This window comes from Equus caballus, chromosome 4 (assembly GCF_041296265.1).
Source record: "Equus caballus isolate H_3958 breed thoroughbred chromosome 4, TB-T2T, whole genome shotgun sequence".
NCBI lineage: Eukaryota > Metazoa > Chordata > Mammalia > Perissodactyla > Equidae > Equus > Equus caballus.
The window spans coordinates 45,199,725-45,219,223 of NC_091687.1; the positions used below are offsets into that span (position 1 = coordinate 45,199,725).

The 19,499-nt window shown below is 36.4% G+C and overlaps 1 protein-coding gene across 5 annotated transcripts in view; it reads left to right on the plus strand.

Moving 5' to 3' along the window:
* The window catches only part of C1GALT1 (core 1 synthase, glycoprotein-N-acetylgalactosamine 3-beta-galactosyltransferase 1), a 53,108-nt gene that overhangs the window by 24,910 nt on the left and 8,699 nt on the right, over window positions 1–19,499 (plus strand). For 3 of the 5 annotated variants that reach the window (XM_023639252.2, XM_023639253.2, XM_014739098.3), the window contains exon 4: window positions 3,366–8,300. The exons of 1 other annotated variant lie outside the window; for it this stretch is intronic. In XM_023639252.2, coding sequence (XP_023495020.1) covers window positions 3,366–3,581 — 216 coding nt within the window. In that variant the 3' untranslated portion in view covers window positions 3,582–8,300. Of the gene's footprint in view, window positions 1–3,365; window positions 8,301–11,214; window positions 19,452–19,499 lie in introns of those variants that run through there. One more of the 5 variants, XM_023639255.2, reaches the window with a different exon arrangement.

Here is a 19,499-nt window from a genome sequence, read left to right on the forward strand (position 1 = left end):
ATCTAGAGCGTCAGGGTGTGAGATATTCTAGTTGATCAAAGAATTATGTTCTCCAACTGGGTGTTCAGAACTTACTCTTCATATAGTTCTCTTCTCACACCACCTTCTTTCTTCACTAGAAGTGAATCTATTCCCTAAGAATAAAGTCTAACCAAAGAATTTGCAATCAGTCTTAATACAGTGGATTTAAAATAGATGTGTAAATCTATTAATGTAAATTTATATATAAATATATACATAAATATAAATCATATATATATATATCCCTCTACATGTGAAATTGCCTTTTCATAGGTCAGACATGATCAAATATTATTTATTCTCTTAGTTCTTTGGTTTTATTAACTCTAATCCATCTGAAACTTACTGGTATATGGTTAAGGTAGAGAGCTCCTGGTTTTTCCAGATTTTTAACTAATTATTCCAGTACCATTTTGGACTGAGTCTTACTTTCGTTACTGATTTAAAATACTTCCTTTATCATACACTATAGCATTACTTGTAGTAGGATCAGTATCTGAAATTTCAGTTCTGTTCCCTTCTATTTGGTTTTGGCTTAACACCATATTGTTTTGAACCTTGTAGCTACAAAATTTTTAAGTTAATAATCTAAGAGTGTATATTACTCTCCTTTATTTTTCTCTCTTTTTTTCTTTCAAAATGTTTTGGCAACTCTCATGTCTTTATCCTGTGTATAAATTTATTAATTGAGGGACAATGGACATCTTTGCCCAGGATTTTTAGGTCCCTTAGTAAAGTTTTACAATTTTCTTCAGATCTCTATTTCTTCTTAAGCATCTCCCTAGGTATTTAATATTTTTGTTACTATTCTACCTGGGTTCATTCTTAAAACTTTTTAACTGGAATATAGGAAAACTGTTCTTTCATTTTGTTTTTGTGCTTGTTTTGGTGAGGAAGATTGGCCCTGAGCTAACATCTGTTGCCAGTCTTCCTCTTTTGCTTGAGGAAGATTGTCGCCAAGCTAACATCTGTGTCAGTCTCCCTCCATTTTGTATGTGGGATGCCACCACAGTGTGGCCTGATGAGCAGTGTGTAGGGTCATGCCTGGACCCAAACCCGTAAACCCCGGGCCGTTGAAACGGAGCACACGTACTTCACCACCACACCACCAGGCCAGCCCCAGAAAGCCGGTTTTTTTTAAAAGGATCTTTAAAATCTGACTGTGTTCTTGGATTCTTTATTTCTGATAATTTTTCATGTGAGTCTCTTGAGTTTTTGGTGTATCCATAATCATATGCAAAGAACTACTTTGTTTCTAACACTTATAGCTGTTTTATTATCTTTTATTGCTTATAATGCTTAATAATAATAGTATCCTAGCCATCCAGTAAAAAAAGCAATAGCATAATAGAGTGTAACATAATTAAGGCAGTAAATCTTATTAAAAATATTATTGCAATATTTCAATTGCATAAAATTGCTTCCAGAGAGGGTCAGCAATTTAAAGTTAACTGCCATTGTTCTAGTCTTTTAGTTTAATGTACACTAGCCAGTATAGTAGCCACTAACCACATGACTGTTGAACACTGGAAATATGGCTAGTCCAAATTGGCATGTGCTGTAAGTATAAAGTTCACACCTGATTTAAGGACTTAACACAAATAAATTATTAATAATTTTTATTCTTATTTATTTATTTAAAAAAAATTTTGTATATGTGAGGAAGATTTGCCCTGAGCTAACATCTGTTGCTAATCCTCCTCCTTTGTTTCCTTGAGGAAGATTAGCCCTGAGCTAACATCTGTGTCAGTCTTCCTCTACTTTGTATGTGGGATGCCTCCACGGCGTGGCTGATGAGTGGAGTAGGTCCACACCTGCAAACCCAGGCTGCCAAAGCAGAGCCCGCAGAACTTTAACTATTGGCCATGGGGCCAGCCCCATTATTAATAATTTTTTATTGATTGCATATTGAAAAATAATATGGATTTATTCAGTTAAATAAAATATCTTCAAATTAATTTCACTTATTTCTTTTTACTTTTAAATGTGGCTACTAGACAGTTTTAAACTGTATTATGTGGCTCACGTATATCTATTAGACAAAGCTGATTTAGATAATCACAAGTTGACTTATCTGTTTACTTTTCATATTTGTTTCTATTTTTGTATTCCCTAAAGGTGTAAAAAGTAGGCACCAGATAATTTTCCAGTGCCTCTGTAGTTGTCCAGGAATCCCACATATCCAGTGTTTGTTTCAAAGTTCAGAGAGAAGGCCAGAGAAATTACAACAGACAATTTCTTGATAATTTTTACTGCATTGTAACCTATATACTTCCAAACATGAATTATTAAATGTTCAATTTAATAGGTCAGTATTAATCTTCTCTGGGAACTTGCATGGTTATCTTTCTCCTTAGGTCCTTGCAAAGACATTAGAATACAGTCTGAAGTTTTGTTGGAGTCACCTGGGTGCAGCATTCTCCAGATACCAATTCTGACCCCAAAATGACCTTGTGACTGTTTAATTCTAGGACCAGTTCTTTTTTTTCTGTTTTCTTTATTTTCTTTTTCGTTCCTGATAGTTTCTTGTGTTTTTGTTGTTCTTTGTGTTTTGTTTAAACCTGTTCTCATACCAACTCTGTTAGGAATCTATGAGAATTATATAACTGAACAAAGGTTTAACTCTGACCTACTTTCTGAGGGCCACCTGAATGTCATTATTCTGTCAATAATAGCTAACATTTATTGAGCATTTACTATAAGCAGAGCGTGGTCTCAGGCATTTTATACAAATTGTCTTCTTTAAGTAACCATCTTTTGCAGATGGGGAAATTGAACCTTATAGAGATTAAGTAACCTGTCCAAGGTCATACACTAGTAGGCAAAATTTAGATTCAAGCCCAGGACTCAGCACTTCTCTTAAATAATACTGTTTGGGTTGATGTGTAGATGAAGTATTGTGTTGCAGGCACATAATGGGCAAGGGTTTGTAGTCACTGAATAATCCAAAGGTTTCTTTCTGAGGCTGAGCCAAGCAAAAATTTATAGTGAGAAAATTATGAAAATAAAGCAAAACTTGAAGAAATAGAGCTTTATCCTTTGTATAACTGCCCCTTTCATTTGAAGAAGTCTCAAGATTTTTTCTGTTAAAAGACTATAGAGTATAAGAGAATATTATCTCAGTTAAAAATACTTTAGCAAATTCATGCTTGGTTTTAAATCATTCGGAACTCCAGAAACTCTTGATTTCTTCCACAGGTCTAAAAAGTAAATGCCTCTGCTTTACCTTGCCAGCTTTAATGCTTGGATTCTCTTAAAATTGGTATTTCCTTTATCAGTATGTGAATATTGTATGTTGACAATGTGCTGTTTATTAATAATGCGTATTTCCACTACTTTTTTAGGGTCCTGGTTGCTGTTCTGATCTTGCAGTTTCTTTTCACTATGTTGATCCTACAACTATGTATGAGTTAGAATACCTCGTTTATCATCTTCGTCCATATGGTTATTTATACAGATATCAACCTGCCTTACCTAAAAATGTACTAAAGGAAATAAGTCAAAAATACAAAAGTGAAGATCCAAAAGTGAAGTTGGAAAGCCTTGAAAGAAAAACATAAATGAACAGAGGTAAAATGTCTAGCACTGCACTGAAGAACTTCTGCATTTCTGATACAGAACACTGGAATCTCAGTGAGGAATTCTTTCCAAGTGAACATTCCATATTAGAAATCTTTCATATGAATGACTGTAAACTGAAGCTTTAAGTGAGCTGTGAAGTCTGTTAAAATGTGTTTTGATACAGTAATATATATGTGAAAAATTTGTGTTTTTAAAATGGTGGCCAGGCAGAAGGACTAGAAAAGAGATTTGTTGCCTGTTCCTGACCACATGTATTATTTTCGCTGACAACCTAAAACAGTTAAATTTGCTGAAACTACACTGCACCGTGTTAGTAACACACACATGATGGTAAACAGATCTGCCTTAAAGAAAATTTTAGAGTAAATACTGTTGCTCAGTGTTGTTCATAAACTCAAGACATGAGTTTATATTTCCAGTATGATATCTCCCCCCCACACACACATGCGGTTTTTGTCTAATGAAAATTTAGCTGTGGCTATTCGTAATTGGCAGCATTTCTTCCAGAAGAAGATAGAATAAGAATGGCACTTGTCCTAAAGTGCATTAATAAAACCACATTTTGAAATTATCCTGGGCCTTGACTGTATTATATACTTGTTCTAATTAGTAATTAATCTTGTACTGAGTCCCTGTTGTCTCTTTTCTAAATATGTTTAACCATTCTTGAATACCATTCTCAACTATTAGTATTTATTTACTCAAAGCATTAATAGCGTTCTGTAAACATGCATTTTTAAATATTTTGTTCCCCAATTTTCCCATAATAAATAGTAAATTTAATGCTATTTGGGGATGCTTTTCTTGTATCAGTGCCACTCTCAGGAATTACTAAGTGACATTTTTAATTGTTTAAAACTCTTTCCAACTACATAATTATAGTTTCTTTTATTCTCATCCTGTTGAGAGATGAGAATTTGTGCCTTTCATAACTTGTTTGAAGCAGAGCTTTGAAATTCATTTTTAGGATCTGAGGTGGCTATTAGTTAAACTGGCAAAATAATTTGAATACAAGATTTTGATCAGAGTTAATTAAAAATATTAGAAAATGCAGAGTGCTTAAACAAACTCAATATGTCAGATATTAAAAGATATTGAAATAATTTATAAAGAGCCTGAATTTTGATGCTGATGTAGTATTTGGGGATGATTGTCTTGCCAGTGGATAATTCTAACAGAGCAGAGTACCTATTCAAGACTGTCATCAAAAACACATTCATAAATGATTTGTTCTACTAGTGACCCTCTATTTAAAGAATTTCTGAAAGGAAAGAAAATTTTAAATTTTTTGTTGTCTTTAGCAATATTGTTTGACTGTATTGTAACAAAACATTTTACAGACTTTGAATAAGATTATCTTAAATGTTACAAATTTCTCTTATGTTTATAGTTATGCTAATTTTACATGGTTGTCATGCCATTGACTCTGCTGCTTAGCTAAATAGTTTATATTTATTGTGCCAAAACATGTCAAAACCATGACCTCTTTGGATGGTGTATTTGAGAGAATATTCATCTTAGTGGCTAATTATGGACTACGCTGTCTACATAGTGAAAGCTCACACCAGTTTTTATCTATTAAATTGTTTTTTGTTTTCACAATGATATTATCTGCCAAAATTTCAAGGCATTCATTCTATTCTTTGAACAACTCTTCACCTTGGTGTGGATATGAATTTATTTACAGTCCACATATGCAACTTTTCCATACTATAAGTATAAATGGTTTATCGTAAACATCCAAAAAACCTTAAAATTCACTCATAGGAAATTAACATTGTGATGAATCCTGGTGTCTGGAGTCAGACTACTTGGGTTTAAATTCTTGCTCCATCACTTACTAGTTTTGTAACCTTGACCAATTTACTTAATTTCTCTGTGCCTCAATTTCCTCATCTGTAAATTAGGGACAATAATACTACCTACCTCACAGGATTTTTTTGAGGATTAAATGAGTGAATATTTGTATGACTTTTAAGACAGTGTCTGGCCCAGAGTATGTAACAATTAGTATAAGATTTTATTATTCTGTTACCTCAGAGTGTAAATATTTGTTTTAAATGAATGAAAAATCTGCTTTAATCAAATCAGATGTTGAAGGAAATAGTTCATACATTTCTTATAATGAATAATAGCTAGTTTTTGTCTGATGCCTACTGTATGCCAGATGCTGTGCTTAGGGACTCTATGTACATTAGTGTTAATCCTCACAAATTGGGTGTTATTCCCATATTATGGATCAGAAAACTGAGGCTTAGAGAATTAAAGTAACTTTTCTACTGTCACAATGCTGGTAAGTAACAGAGCTAGGATTTATGCTCAAGTCCTGCGTGTCCTCTGTACCATGTCAAGCCTTGAGGTTAGTCATTTAGCATTATTTCTGTTTTTACTTATTGACATGTGACATCTGATACATTGGCCAGTAATAGTCAAATCAACCAGCCAAATTGTCATAGTGGTTCACAAATTTTGTTCTTATACTCCTGCCTGGAGCTTGTTAAAATGGAGATTTCAAGATCCCAATTCCAGAAATTCTAATTCTAGCATGGAGCCCAGGAATATATGTTCTTATCAGGTATCCCTGGGCAGTGGTTCTTAAAGTATAGTCCCAGCCAGCAATATCAGCATCACCTAGGAACTTGTTGAACTGCAACCTCTCCTGCCCTCCCAACCCCCGCCACCGGGCCTACTAAATCAGAAGCTCTAGGGGTGGAGGGTAGCAGTTATGTTTAAACAAGTCCTTCAGTCCTGTTGATGCTAGTTTGAGAACCATTGTCCTAAGACCTAGGTGATTCTGATGGCAAATGATCCTTGGAACACGCTGACAATTACTGCCCCAGAAGTAAAATGTCTTTCAAAGATTTAGATAAAGCATGTTTTAAATCAGCGTGGTTCAAGATCACACTACATTAAATGTGAAAGACTTTAAAGATAGTTTAAAGGATCAGTGCATCATTCATTTTGGCAAAATTCGTTAGCTTCTTCAGAGTGACTAACATGAGGACCCACAGTAAAATCTGTAATTCTCCAAGGTTAGTAGTTTCACATTGGGGCAGGAAGGGTTCATTAAGTACTAGTAAGTACATACTAATTCATTAAAAGCATACCTAAATAAGTGTCATCAAAAATGTTCACAATTGTTAGTAAAAAATTTAAGTAGAGGTAGCAAAATACTATTATATAATATGCAGAATGTTATTCTGCTAGTTGATATTATCAAAATTTCATCACTTTCAAGAATCAGTTGATTGTCTTATATGTCCTAATAAAGCAAAAAATTCTCCAAGTATTTGATAGAGCACATAAAACCAATTTTCATGATCATAATGACTTATCTTTTAAATTAAGATCTTTATCATTTGGATAAGTGATTTTATTGTGGTCTCAAAACATAAGACTTTTGTTATCTTATGTTTTCTGATCACAGTACACTGGTATTTTCAAATAGGAAGGTCACAGATGATACAAAGCAGAGTTTTGTTCCAGAGTTACACTTATTTGTTTTCAAATACCTTAAATTTTAGAGGAGTTTTTGTTTCTGTAAGAAGATTCTAAAATAAATGACTAGTTTTTTATATTTTTTGAAATATGGTAAAATTAGATTTGAGCATTAAATTTGCTTATAGTTATTGTCATAATTGTTTCTTGAGTATTAATTTTTCAGTTACTTGAGCCTATTAAACTGTATTCCTACCAGATTGAGGCTTGAAAAATCCCTCACTTGATTGATTAGATCAAGTCCATCCTTTTATTTTTCATTTCACTTTTCAGTTCATTAGAGTATTCTTTGTATTTATTACCCTTCATTTCCTCTATAATTAATTTCCATTTTCTAACTACTTTTAATGCTGCCTTTACAGGGTTAATTTGGCTGTTATTAGTGATTAGAATTTGTATCACTTAGTGATAATGTTATACCTATTAACTTTAGGTTTCTCTATGAGATTGGCAGTAAAAATCTGTCCAATAATAATGCCTGCTGGCTCTCAGGATACTTGCCCTGCTTAAACATCTACAATTTTAAACTAATGCTAGGTAGACTATTATTAAATAAAGTTATTTGGATTCCACCACTTCCCTCCCTTCCCTTTTCTCAAAAACAAACAAAAAGCTCAGTTGCCTCATTTCTCTACTTCTTTATAATAGGCCTGACAGAAACATACTTAAGAAATCTGGGGGACAACCTGTGGTTTATTTTATGCTAAATGTAACTTCTATTGATTTTTTTTAAATGACTTATGTTTATATATTGAGTTGAAATAGAAATTTAATACAGCTTAGAATAAGAAATTTTACAAATTCTCTTTAGAGAAAACACTCCAAAACTAGTTTAGAGTTAAATAGTACTCTATTTCAACTCCTTTACCTCTCTAGTTTTCAGTTTATATCAGTTAAGTTTAAATAACTTTGCAGGGCCCTGCAAATTAATAATCCATATAAAGTATATTATTAGAGGGAAACTAATCTTACTGCTAAGCAGTGTGTTATATTACACAGTGAATGTTTGTGTTTTGGAATTTTAAAATTATGTAAGATAATAGTATCATAAATGATTTAAAAATGTCTGGTGACTTGCTTATTTTAAGTGATCACCAATAAGTCAGAAAAATGTATTTTTAAATGTTTTTTCAAGTGCCTTTGAACATTTTTAAACAATGGATTTAAGCAACCGCATAAAATAAATTACCATGTTTAAAGCTGTTTTATCTGATTATTTTTAACTGATGTAAAAGTTGCCAGAGAAACATTGTCTCTTATGGATAGTTTTGGGGTTATTTTACCAAAAATATTTTAAATTGTTTTCCAATCAAAGTTCTTTAGTTTGAATAGGCTTAAGTAGTTTTTACTACAGTGTATATTATTTTTCTTTAAAGCAATAAAATATCCCACCTCTAATTTTGAATAATCTACCTTAAAAAAATTAGAAACACCAACTCTGTAGGCCCTGTGTGTGTGTGTGTGTGTGTGTGTGTGTGTGTCTGTGTGTGTGTGTGTTGTAGGTATGTGTATAGAGAGGGAGAGAAAGAGATACCTTTTCTATTTTTTAGTATATATTTTGATTTATCATGTACACTGAGAAATTCATTTATTCAACTAATTTTTATTCAAATAATTTTGCCCTGCATGCAGCTACTAGAAATAGAGTGGTGAGCAAGACATACAGGATTCCTGTTCTCATAGAGCCTTCATTCTACAGGTAGACAAAAAATAAGTTAATAGATAGTTGAACAAGATATTTCAGAGAGTGGTGTTAGGAAAATAAAAGAGTGATATGATAGAGTGATTTTCTGGATGGGGTATCAAAGAAGTCCTCTGAGGAGGTAATAATTGAGCTGAGACCTGAATGACAGACATTTTATAAACTTCAAAAGTTATTTCTGTGAAGTTCTTCACTCCTCCTATGTGGAAAAAAAAGCAATGTGTTTCCACCTTTGCTTAATCATGCTTGGACATATGTGAAGGCCACTGAAATGCAATCTAGAAGCCAAAAACTTGGAGTTTTTAAGCATATTTCACCCAGAGCTCAGGTCTATTGATATTAGGATATAAATAAAAATTGACATACCTCTTCCGAAGCAAGTGACTACAAATGTTCATAAGGCCCCTGAGTCTAGCCTGTCTGCCTCAATTTTCAGTAACCTACTATCCAGTGTGTTCCTTATTAGTGTGTATATCCATATGTGTGTGTATACACATATTTATACACCGTCATTTGGATTAAGCAGCTTTAGAAAAGCTGAGGAGATAAAAACCACTTCATATTGCTTTGGGGGCAGACTTGTATGATTTAGCATATGCACATAGCCCCGTGTTTGCCAATTAGTTGTATTTAATTGTACTGCTAATTGATAAGTTATTAGAGAAGAGATTTATTTACATAAATACACACACATTTACTACATATTTTAAGTTTTTCAAAGGAATAATTCTAGAAAGGATACAAGATTGTTGCTGAAATTATCTTCTTGCTAAAGGGAAAAGCTCTGCCTCAAACCTGTTTTTACATCAGCTCTAATAATGTTGACAATATACATTGTCCAAATAGAAATTCCGTTAGTGTTTATTGCTAAATGAACATTTAACAACTAAAGTTGATTTCAGCAACTTTGACATTCTCCAGATAAATCTGTCAGTAATAGTAAAACATGGAAGTAAACTTTGTTTTGCCATGAGTTTGATTTGTTACTAATTAATGAATTTAGTATTGCTGCCTAGACCTTTAACTACTGTAGTTCTTGAAACCATCTGTGTTGCATCAGTTCTTCTGCCAAAAGAACCACCAACTGTTTGTGCTAGTGTCTCTTGTATTTTGTTATTGATATTTCTTTTTTCCAGGACTAAAAATTTGTCTCGGCATTTATACTCTTTTTTCTTTTATATATTGCCTCTGTATAGGGCAGTTGAATACAGCTGATTACTTCTCAATAAGGAAATACTCATTGTCTCTTTATATGAGATTCAGTTCCAGCACGTGAGCTGTTTGGGTTTTCTAATGAATGCCTAGTGAAAGATTAACAGTACTTCTTCATTTGTAGAGCTGCTAGATGATGTGTCGTCATAGAACTAATTTGAGTGCAATATCTTAGTCTTAACAACTAATCAAGTTTTGTCAGTTTCGAATCTTTTTTCATAGAACTCACTCTAAACTGCATTATCTTTCCTCTTTGTACTCCTGTAACACTAGAATCATACTCCAGGTAGCATTTAGATTGAATTTCATTTTCCATTAATTTTGTTGTTAGATTATAGAGAAATGGTAGTAAAATCCAGAAAGTAGTTTGAAAGAGAATTAACGATTCACCTTTTCCTTTGGTTCCATACAAGGCTGTCTTCCTTGTATTTTTACTGTTTAATGGTGTGTGTGTGTGAGAGAGAGAGAGAGAAAGGGAGAGAGGAATAGAAATAGTTGGATTTTTAATAGTTGGATTTCTCTTTTATTAAAACTATGTCTTTTTCATGCTGATTGCATATTTATAAGTAATTTTATTCAATGAGGTGAAGGAACTATGTGCTTAGGATAATTGGTCATTGAAATGCTTTATTGTTATAAAAAGTAATTTTTGCAAACCTGTTTGCCTGGTTGGATTTACCTTTACTTTTTGCCTTTGAATTTCTGCTCTTTGAACCTTCCCCTGTTCTTTTCTTCTCTATCCTATATCTTTTCTTTTTTCCTTTCTTTTCTTCTCATTAGCAGCAATCCTTTAGTTTCTTAAGACTTTTTATTGCCCCATTTTTTACCAGCAGATGTGTTTTGAAGACTTTTTTTTTAAAATTACATATCTCTTGTGAATTTCAGTTCCTTCTCACCAGCTGAAGAAAGTTTCCTAGAATTAACTAAAAGAAGGACGAGATAGGACTCAGAGAATGCATGCCAGCACAATCCTAGAATTTTCTCTTCCTTGTGGAAATGTTTCCTTCTAGAACCTAAACAAAAATATGGGTGTGTTTTTAAGTACTTAAAAACTAGTAAGAATTTGCCTTATTTTAACTTTAAGTTGATGTCATCTTGTCTGGCAAAAGTAGTGCGTGAGGTTTTAAATGGCATTCATTGTGGCAGAGAGAGCTCTTAGGAATCAAATCACAAGCATTTTTTTACTGTATTTGAAACAGGGAGGCAGAGGATTCTCTTCTGGTTTGCTGTTGCCTCCTCGGACAGAACTGCTCCACTGGGCACTGCCATCTTTTGCTGTGACTTCCTTCTCTCATCGTGTTTGGCCCTGGGGAAGGGACTTGTCCTCTCCCTTATTACCACAGCACAGCAGAAAGTAGACATTCCTGAATGTTTCAGAATAACAGAAGAAAAAAAGTCCAGAGAATATGAGAGCTGCCCAGACCCAGTGGGATCCTCTTGCCCGTCACTAAGCTGGCTTTTATTTGCTACCTCTTTCCGAGGCACCAGAGGTAGCTGAACCACCCCCACCAGAAGCATTCCAGATAACCACCACAACTTTAGACTCTGAGCCAAATTGACATCTACCCTAAGAAAAATGAAGATGATCTCTCTTCTCCCCACTCTAAAGCTCTCAGTCCTCACTTCCTGCTGGAGAACTGACCTCTCCCCCGGGAAACTAACAGTGAAAACATTTACTCTCTTCAGAGGAAATCTCATCTTTACCAGAGGAGTGTGGTCTGGATTTGTGGCCCCAGTGAGAAAATTGCCCAATAATCTGACATCCAATATATTTCACAGAGTCTGTATTGTTTGTTCTTAAATAAATCATATGTGGAGCAGCAACAGTGAAACCCAGGTGAGGCTGCACCAGGCCCAATCCTGTTCCTGTTTTGTCTCACTGATTAAGGATTTCAGAGATATTTTAGGATCCAGTTTCAGCCATGATCACCTTGCTGTAATACGAACCAGCCTTGAAACTTAACGGAATGTTACCGTGTAACTTCATTTATGTCATGTTCCTTTTTAAAAATAGCTATTTTTAAAATCAGTCTTCGTCGTTAAAATATCAAAATTTTGGAAGTGGAAGCAGAAAAAAGTCAGAGAAGTATGTGAATCACCTGTATTTTTTTAGTGATCCTAAATTAGACGTGCGATCAGCGGTCTGAGGTCCTTAAGTAATCATGATAATTGGTGTTTTTTCCATCTGTAAGTCTCATAATCTTTACCAGGTCAGACCTTCATTCCATGTTTTCTTGTTCTTAGACCCTCTTAGGCTACTAAATCCTCAAACAAATATAACATATGGAAAACTGGTTTCAGAGGTAGAGTGACTCAGAATAAGTGAAGTAGAACTGGGTGGTGAAATTTAACCTCTCTGAAATCTCAAAACATGTCAAAATCCCATCTTCTGTGTAATATATACTGACTTAGAGGGTGGAAAGGGATGAAAAACTGCTGGGTGCTCATAAATTTTTAATTTAAGATTACAAATGACCTCATTTAGGGCCAATCGATTACCTTATAATAATGTAAATTAGTGCTTTAAAACAGAATTTTTGCTATAAAGCAGTAGAAATTTATTTGGCCTCTTACTAATTCAGTAGTCTTTACAAAACCTAAACTTACAGAATATTTTCTAAATTTGCTCTTTGATAACTCTAGATCACTACATAGAATTCTTTGAAACACGCTTGTCAGGATGTCTTTTAAAGAGTTCTTTTTTCCTCTTTATATCTGAAACTTTTGATGTAGAATTACCCAAACTTCCTGTTATTACTGAAACTGAAATAAGTGAAGCAAGAGAAATAGAAGCTGTGAACATGTGAACCAGTGACTTTACCCACAAGCATAGTTATTAGCATCAGATTAATTTTTTAAAATGAAGTTAAAGTGGAGTGATTTCCTTTGAACTGACACCATTTTTCTCTCGACTCCACCTTATGTGACAGGATCATAGTGGTTTCCTCTCTAAAATAGTTATTGTACTTCTCATATGTAAGAATTAAAAATTAACCTCACTCCATTGCATATCATGTTAAAATTAGGAGTTATCATGGTTACTTCCTCTTTCACTTCTCCCACAGGTATTTCTTCCCAAGATTAAACCCAAGCTATTCTGTACACACAAGGTCAGCAAACATTTGATTTCTTTTGTTAGCTTTCATATAAGTCAAAATCACACCTGGGATGCTGGGATGTGGTAATACAGACATCAAATCTCTTAATACCCTAGTTCTAAACCAGTCCACACCCTCCTTCATATGAAAAAGAATGAGAGAAACAATCTGACAAGTAACAATCATGCTGCTAGGGCCAAAGATGATTGTGGCTAAACTAAATCTGGACTGTTCCTGACATTTCAGAGCTCTCTCAGAAATACTGGCTCTTCCCCATTAACAAAAGAGGGAACAAAACTTGTTGCTCAAGGACCTCACTTTTCATTTAGTTGAACAGTTAGTTTGGATGGGAAGGGAGATGTATCTTGAGGCAACCCAAGTACAGTGACCCCATTTTCTACCTCGTCTATTGCACACAGGTTAAGGTCAGAACTTTGGTTCACCGCTTTTTTTCTGCTTTAGTATTTTAGTCTTGCGTTAAGGTAACTAAAGAAAACCATACTTCAGTTGTGTATTGTGATCTCCACAGTTCCTTCCCATTGGATAAAATTTAGCTGTATATTTGAGCTCTCTGCTAAACATGTGAGATGGGAGGAACATCACTGTTAGAGAAGTGAAAGAAGACCAGCCGTCTGCTCCCTCACCAGGAGTCAAGACTTTAGTGAAATCTCCCTTTGTACTACTCTCACAGAGAAGAACTAACATACCCTTTCAGTAAGGAGAGGAGGATCACACTCCTGTCAGTCATTGTAAAGGAAGACTGGCCAGACTGAGAGTAGCAATGAGGAGCTAGGGGAAGCGCAGGCAGAAGAAACTGCCTTGAGACAGAAGCAACTTCCCAGGGCTGAGTAGTTTGGGTCATTGCCTAGGGTTTGTTTATTCAAAGCCTTTCTCGTTAACTCTTCCCTCACTTTCCTTCTACTCTTCAGGTCCAATTCTTGTTTTCATATGAATGGCTGTTTTTCCCCCAGATATTTTGCTGTTCCTGGGGTTGGAAAGAAGAAAAGATAGAGTCCCTGCCCCCAGGAACTCACTGTCTAGAGAAGGCTCCTCCTACTTATCTGTAACAGAGCCAACCAGTCTTTAAATAGTCAAAACAAAATGGGCAATGAAGGCTAAGGACTTAGAAGTTAAGAGCAAAACTCAAAGACAAGAGATCCCCCTTCACCTAAGGTAAAGCCCTGCCAGGTGAACTGTCCAAGACAAACAAGGTTGCTTTTTAGAGGCCAAGAAGTTTTTTGTGAAATTAGAGTTTGAGGGAGGTCAGCCAGTAACTACTGTAATGAAAAGTTTTGCTGGTAGTGTTTGTCCACTATTAAGCCCGTCTTTTGAGTTTTTGGTTTCATTTATCAAATATTTCAATTCTAGAATTACCATTTGGTTATTTGCTGTAATTTCCAAATCTCCGCCAATGTTCTCAATCTTATTTTTTTACATCCTTAAACATATTAAACATAGACATTATAGAATCCATGTCTACTACCTCTGTTACCTGCCCCGTCCCCACCATGGGTCTACTTCTATTCTCTATTTCTTTTGGTATTAAGTTACATTTTCTTGCCTTGTTATTTTTGATTGAATACAATCTTTGGCAGGAACATCGCACTTCTCAGTAGTCTTTTGAATAGGACAAATGAATCTGTGTCTCACCTTATAGGTACCATAAAATCTATGCTACCCAAAGTCCTCCAGTAGCAGTGGTGTGTATGTAACTGTCAACCCAACAACCCACTGACCTGACTGGCCTTGTAGTGAAGTGAAGTTGTTAAACAGAAAGCTCAGCAAGATTGCCCTCAGAGAACCAAATGACAGAGGAGCCCACTCCCGTTCTTGGGATGCATATAATATTCACATTGTACGGATTAGTATTCAACCTAAAGAAATCCCTTCATTTTAGACAATCAAAGATGAGCAGACCCGTGTGGTCCTAGGAAGGAAGATAAGCTTATTTTTAATGCCTTAGCAGTCACACTTCAGTGGGGGCTCCATGAGCTCAGAGAACAAGTACTGAGGGATTATCTTGCAGTCCTTAAGCGTTGTTGAGTCTTAGAAGAAGCAAGCTATACACTGCATGCTTAGCTGACCTAAATTTATTAAAAGCCGCCTCTGGGAGAAACCTCTAAGTCTTCATCTAGATAGTAAAGGCTGAGGGTAGGACCCTGTGCACTTCTGAACAGGTACTGCCTCAGTCTCTAAAGGAGTTTCTCAAGTTAAACATACTCTTAAGGGTCTACAAGTTCTCAAAGTTTAAAGTCAAGTCTTAAAATATAGAATAGATTCCAGGTCTGCCTTTTCTGACTGCAGATGTTGGAGTCAGAACCTTAATGTTGTGTATCAAGGAACTCCCTGAGGGGCTGGCCCAGTGGCGGAGCGGTTAAGTTCACACGTTCCACTTCTCAGTGGCCCGGGGTTCGCCGTTTCAGATCCCGGGTGCGGACATGGCAACACTTGGCACGCCATGCTGTGGTAGGCGTCCCATACAGAAAGTAGAGGAAGATGGGCACGGATGTTAGCTCAGGGCCAGGCTTCCCCAGCAAAAAGAGGAGGACTGGCAGTAGTTAGCTCAGGACTAATCTTCCTCAAAAAAATAAATAAAAGAACTCCCTGAAACAGTTAATGGACTGGGACATCCTCACACCAAATCAATAGTAGTGCGGCATACCGAGTTCAGAGAATAAGCACAGACACTGCAGCTATATTAATTTTGATTTTGTACATTAAAGCCACGTACCTGATGTGCTTTCAGTTTGATAGAGTAGATTGGAATTATTCCTATTCACCACCTCACCCATCTACTACCCTGGTCTTGATCCTAGAGTGGGGAGATAAATTGAGAGCAAAAATAAAGTTACTAGTTGGGATTTTGTGAGCATTATATTAAATGACTTCCAGGAGACAATCTTACATGAAGAGGTATAAGAATAAAAACTGAGAACCGGGGAAAAGTTGAATTGCATATTTAGTTGAAAATTAGATGACATTTTAGATTCACAGCAAGAATTATGTCTCGTTCGTCTTTACATCTCCCACAGAGGTTTGCAGAGAGTAGGTCATCCATAAATATTTGTTCAACTAAAAGGATCTCAGACTGTGACATCATTATTTAAACCTTATATTGTGGCATATCTGTGTGCTTTGGTCACAGTCCAAGGGGTTTGGGCTAGATTTATCTTTTAAGACTCCTCTAGCCCTAAAGCTAATCATCCTACTATGCCAGTTTTTCTTACATTTTAGTGTGCCCAGAAATCACCTCATGTGCTAGTTATAGTGCAGAATCCCAGGCTGAATAGGTCTGGAGTGGGGCCCAGGAATCTGAATTTCTAAAATCACTCCAGATGATTCTGATGCAGGCAATATGGAACCATGCTTTAGAGGCATTGAATTATGCTGTACATCTCTTGCTTCCCGTGTTTGCTTAAAATGTAGCAATTTATATGTTATTTATCACTCTAAAGAATATAATATTTTAATCTAAGATGATTCTCTCTAAAAATGCATATTTTACATTTAAAAAAATCTTTTGAAGCCAAACTTTTACCCAAGATGAATATCACAGGAAACAATCTTTCACACACCTCTCGCCCACAGCTGGCCTTCTTGATTTTCTAACACATTTAAGAGCACCTTATGCCCTAACTCTTTAAGATTGGGCTAAGAAGTGTTCTTTTCAAACGATACCAATTTCCACAAAAAACAAAGCTATCAGAAGACCTAGAAAATGTCTAGAATTGTCTACTTTGGGGCATGAAATAGTTATTTACACACATGGATCTCACACATGTCTTAATATCCAGACTGATTCCACCTTGTGCTATTCTTAGATACTATCTGTTTCTCTCTCGGGAGGTTTTCGGATACCAGCTTAGCATCAGCATGGCAGTTCCATTCAAATTAACACTTTAAAGATCCGGACTGGAGGTCAGCGAGTCGGGGCTCTTTCTGCTCTACAGCGGGCCCAGCCATATCCTAAGGAGTAGCTGCCTCTGCGGGCTGCATTCCTGCTGACCACTCTACAGAAGAACCAAGAGTTGAATTTGGGGAGAATTTTCTTGAGTTATTTTTCAAAACATAGTGAAGCATTCTTAAATGTTGTTCATTTCAACTTTGAAATGGCTCCATTAGTTTATGAATGTCATATCCTGAATAGCTAGCTATGGCTAACAATCTACCCCTTGTGTTAACTGTGCCCAAATCATCATAAGTCTAGTGCATCATTGACGGAAAGGGATTTGATATACTTACTGCTTCTCTGAATTTTTCACCTTTCCACTGTTAGCTTTTGGAACTCTTTCTGGCAGATGAAATTAGGACTTTAAAAAAAGAAAAATTGAAATTCATAGTGGAATTTTAAAATTTAATAAATTTATTTTCCAGTCATATTTTAAAACACTGGATGATTTGCCCATTCTTTCTTTCTTAAACACAAGAATGGCCACGTGTGTGCCTGTATATACTCACACACAGACACCTTCACTTTGGAGGCCTCTGGTGAACAACGTAGCCTCAATTGATGGGACTTGTTGGAATCTGGTGCCAGTCGGAGATGAGCATGCAGGAAGGTGGTTGGGAAGTGCCCTTGGGATTCACACCTATGGCGAAGTAGAGGGAACAGGTTTGTGCAGAGGTGGGTGTTGAACTGTAAGGCAGTCCTGACAAAGGCCTGAGCCAATGCCTCAGGGATACTCTGGAACTGGGATGTCCCTTCAGTCTTGTCCTACTTGCAAGGCTGCTGGGCTTTATACACGAATATTTACCTGTCCGTGGATGAGGACTGCCCAGGGAGGGAGCATGATCTTGGGCAAGTAGCCCTCTTCAGCTGAGGGTAATTGCCTGAGAGGAACTTGGCTGAGAGCCATCAGTTGCCAACTCCTGCAGCTGGGGAATGAGTGCCTCACACTTGAAGGGGGGACTGGACCACACCTACAGTGTCCAACTAGGGAATCACAGTAAAAATGTGGCCGTGAGAACTTCTGTCTTTGGGCCTTTATTTTTTTGTTTTGTTCATTTTGGCTTTTCAGGATTATCCAAACTTTCCCACTCTCCACTCTTTGTGCAGATTTTCAATACTTTTTAATTCTCCCAACTTAAAGATTAAAAATCAGGCTAAAATAATACTTGCCTGAGGACTCCTAAGAAATATTCTGGACAACTACCAGGTATACTTTCCTCTAAAAGAGTAATTTACTGAACCAATTTGGGCTTCTGAGAAAAGTCAAATTTAGTTTAGGAGTCAGGAAAGTTGAGGGCTGCCTGTGCAGTGTGATTGGAATGGTCATGGAAAAATTGCCAAGGCCCATCGGCTCTGAAATCATCTTCATTCATAACTACCTTTGAACTCCATTCATGCTTACCTGTAAGTGACACACCTGGCCCTTGAAATGAACTGCCTCCTCTTCTTGTTTATTGCTTTGTGTCTAATTAGAATTCCCAGGCTTGACTGCCTGATGCCTCTGACCCCTCAAGGTCAGGCCAGCCTGCTGTTCCTCCATGCCCATGACCAGGGCATACATGTGAATCTGGCATCATTCCTGCCCTGGTTTTTGCCTAATATGGGAAATAAATTATACCTAATGGAGCTACAAAAGAAGATGTGACAGTTACTAACACTTCACTTCGCGATTGTTAAATACCAGCTGGTGACAAGATTGAAGGAGGCGTAAGAGCAATTGGGGTAGAGGGGTGCTAAATAGGGAAGTGGATGGGCAGTTGAGGTAGGTGGAATTTCTAAAATAGTCCTCCCCCCCCCCAAAGATTTCCCATCCTAACCCCCCAGAACCTGTGAATATGATAAAATATCACTTCCATGATTCTGTTGTTATGAAGCACTGTTTACGTTAAAATAAGGAGCTTATTCTGCATTATCCAGATGAGGCCAGTGTAATCACAAGAGCTTTAAAAATGGAGAGGCTTCTCCAACTGGAACAGAAAAGGAAATCAGAATTGAAGCATGGAAGAACTTGACACACTGTAGTTGCTTTAAAGATGAAGGGGACCATGTGAGAAGCATGTGGATGGCCTCTAGGAGCAGAGAGCAAACCGCAGCTGACATCTAGCAAGAAAACGGGGCCTCGGTCCTACAGCTGCAAGAGATGAAATTCTGCCAACAACCTCAATGAGCTTGGAAATGTATTCTTTACCCAACCCTCCAGATAGGAGCCCAGCCTGGCCAGCTCCTTGATTTTGCCTTGAGACCCTGAGCATGGAAGGCAGCCTAGCCTGCCCAAACTTCTGACCTACAGAACTGTGAAATCATAAATTGATGGTGTTTTAAGCTGCTGAATTTGTGGTAATTTGTTACTGCAGCAATAAAGAACTAGTACAGTAGCCAACACCAGAAAGTCTACTCACTGTTTTGAAAACACTGTTTCTTTGGAGAAAAATTTTTT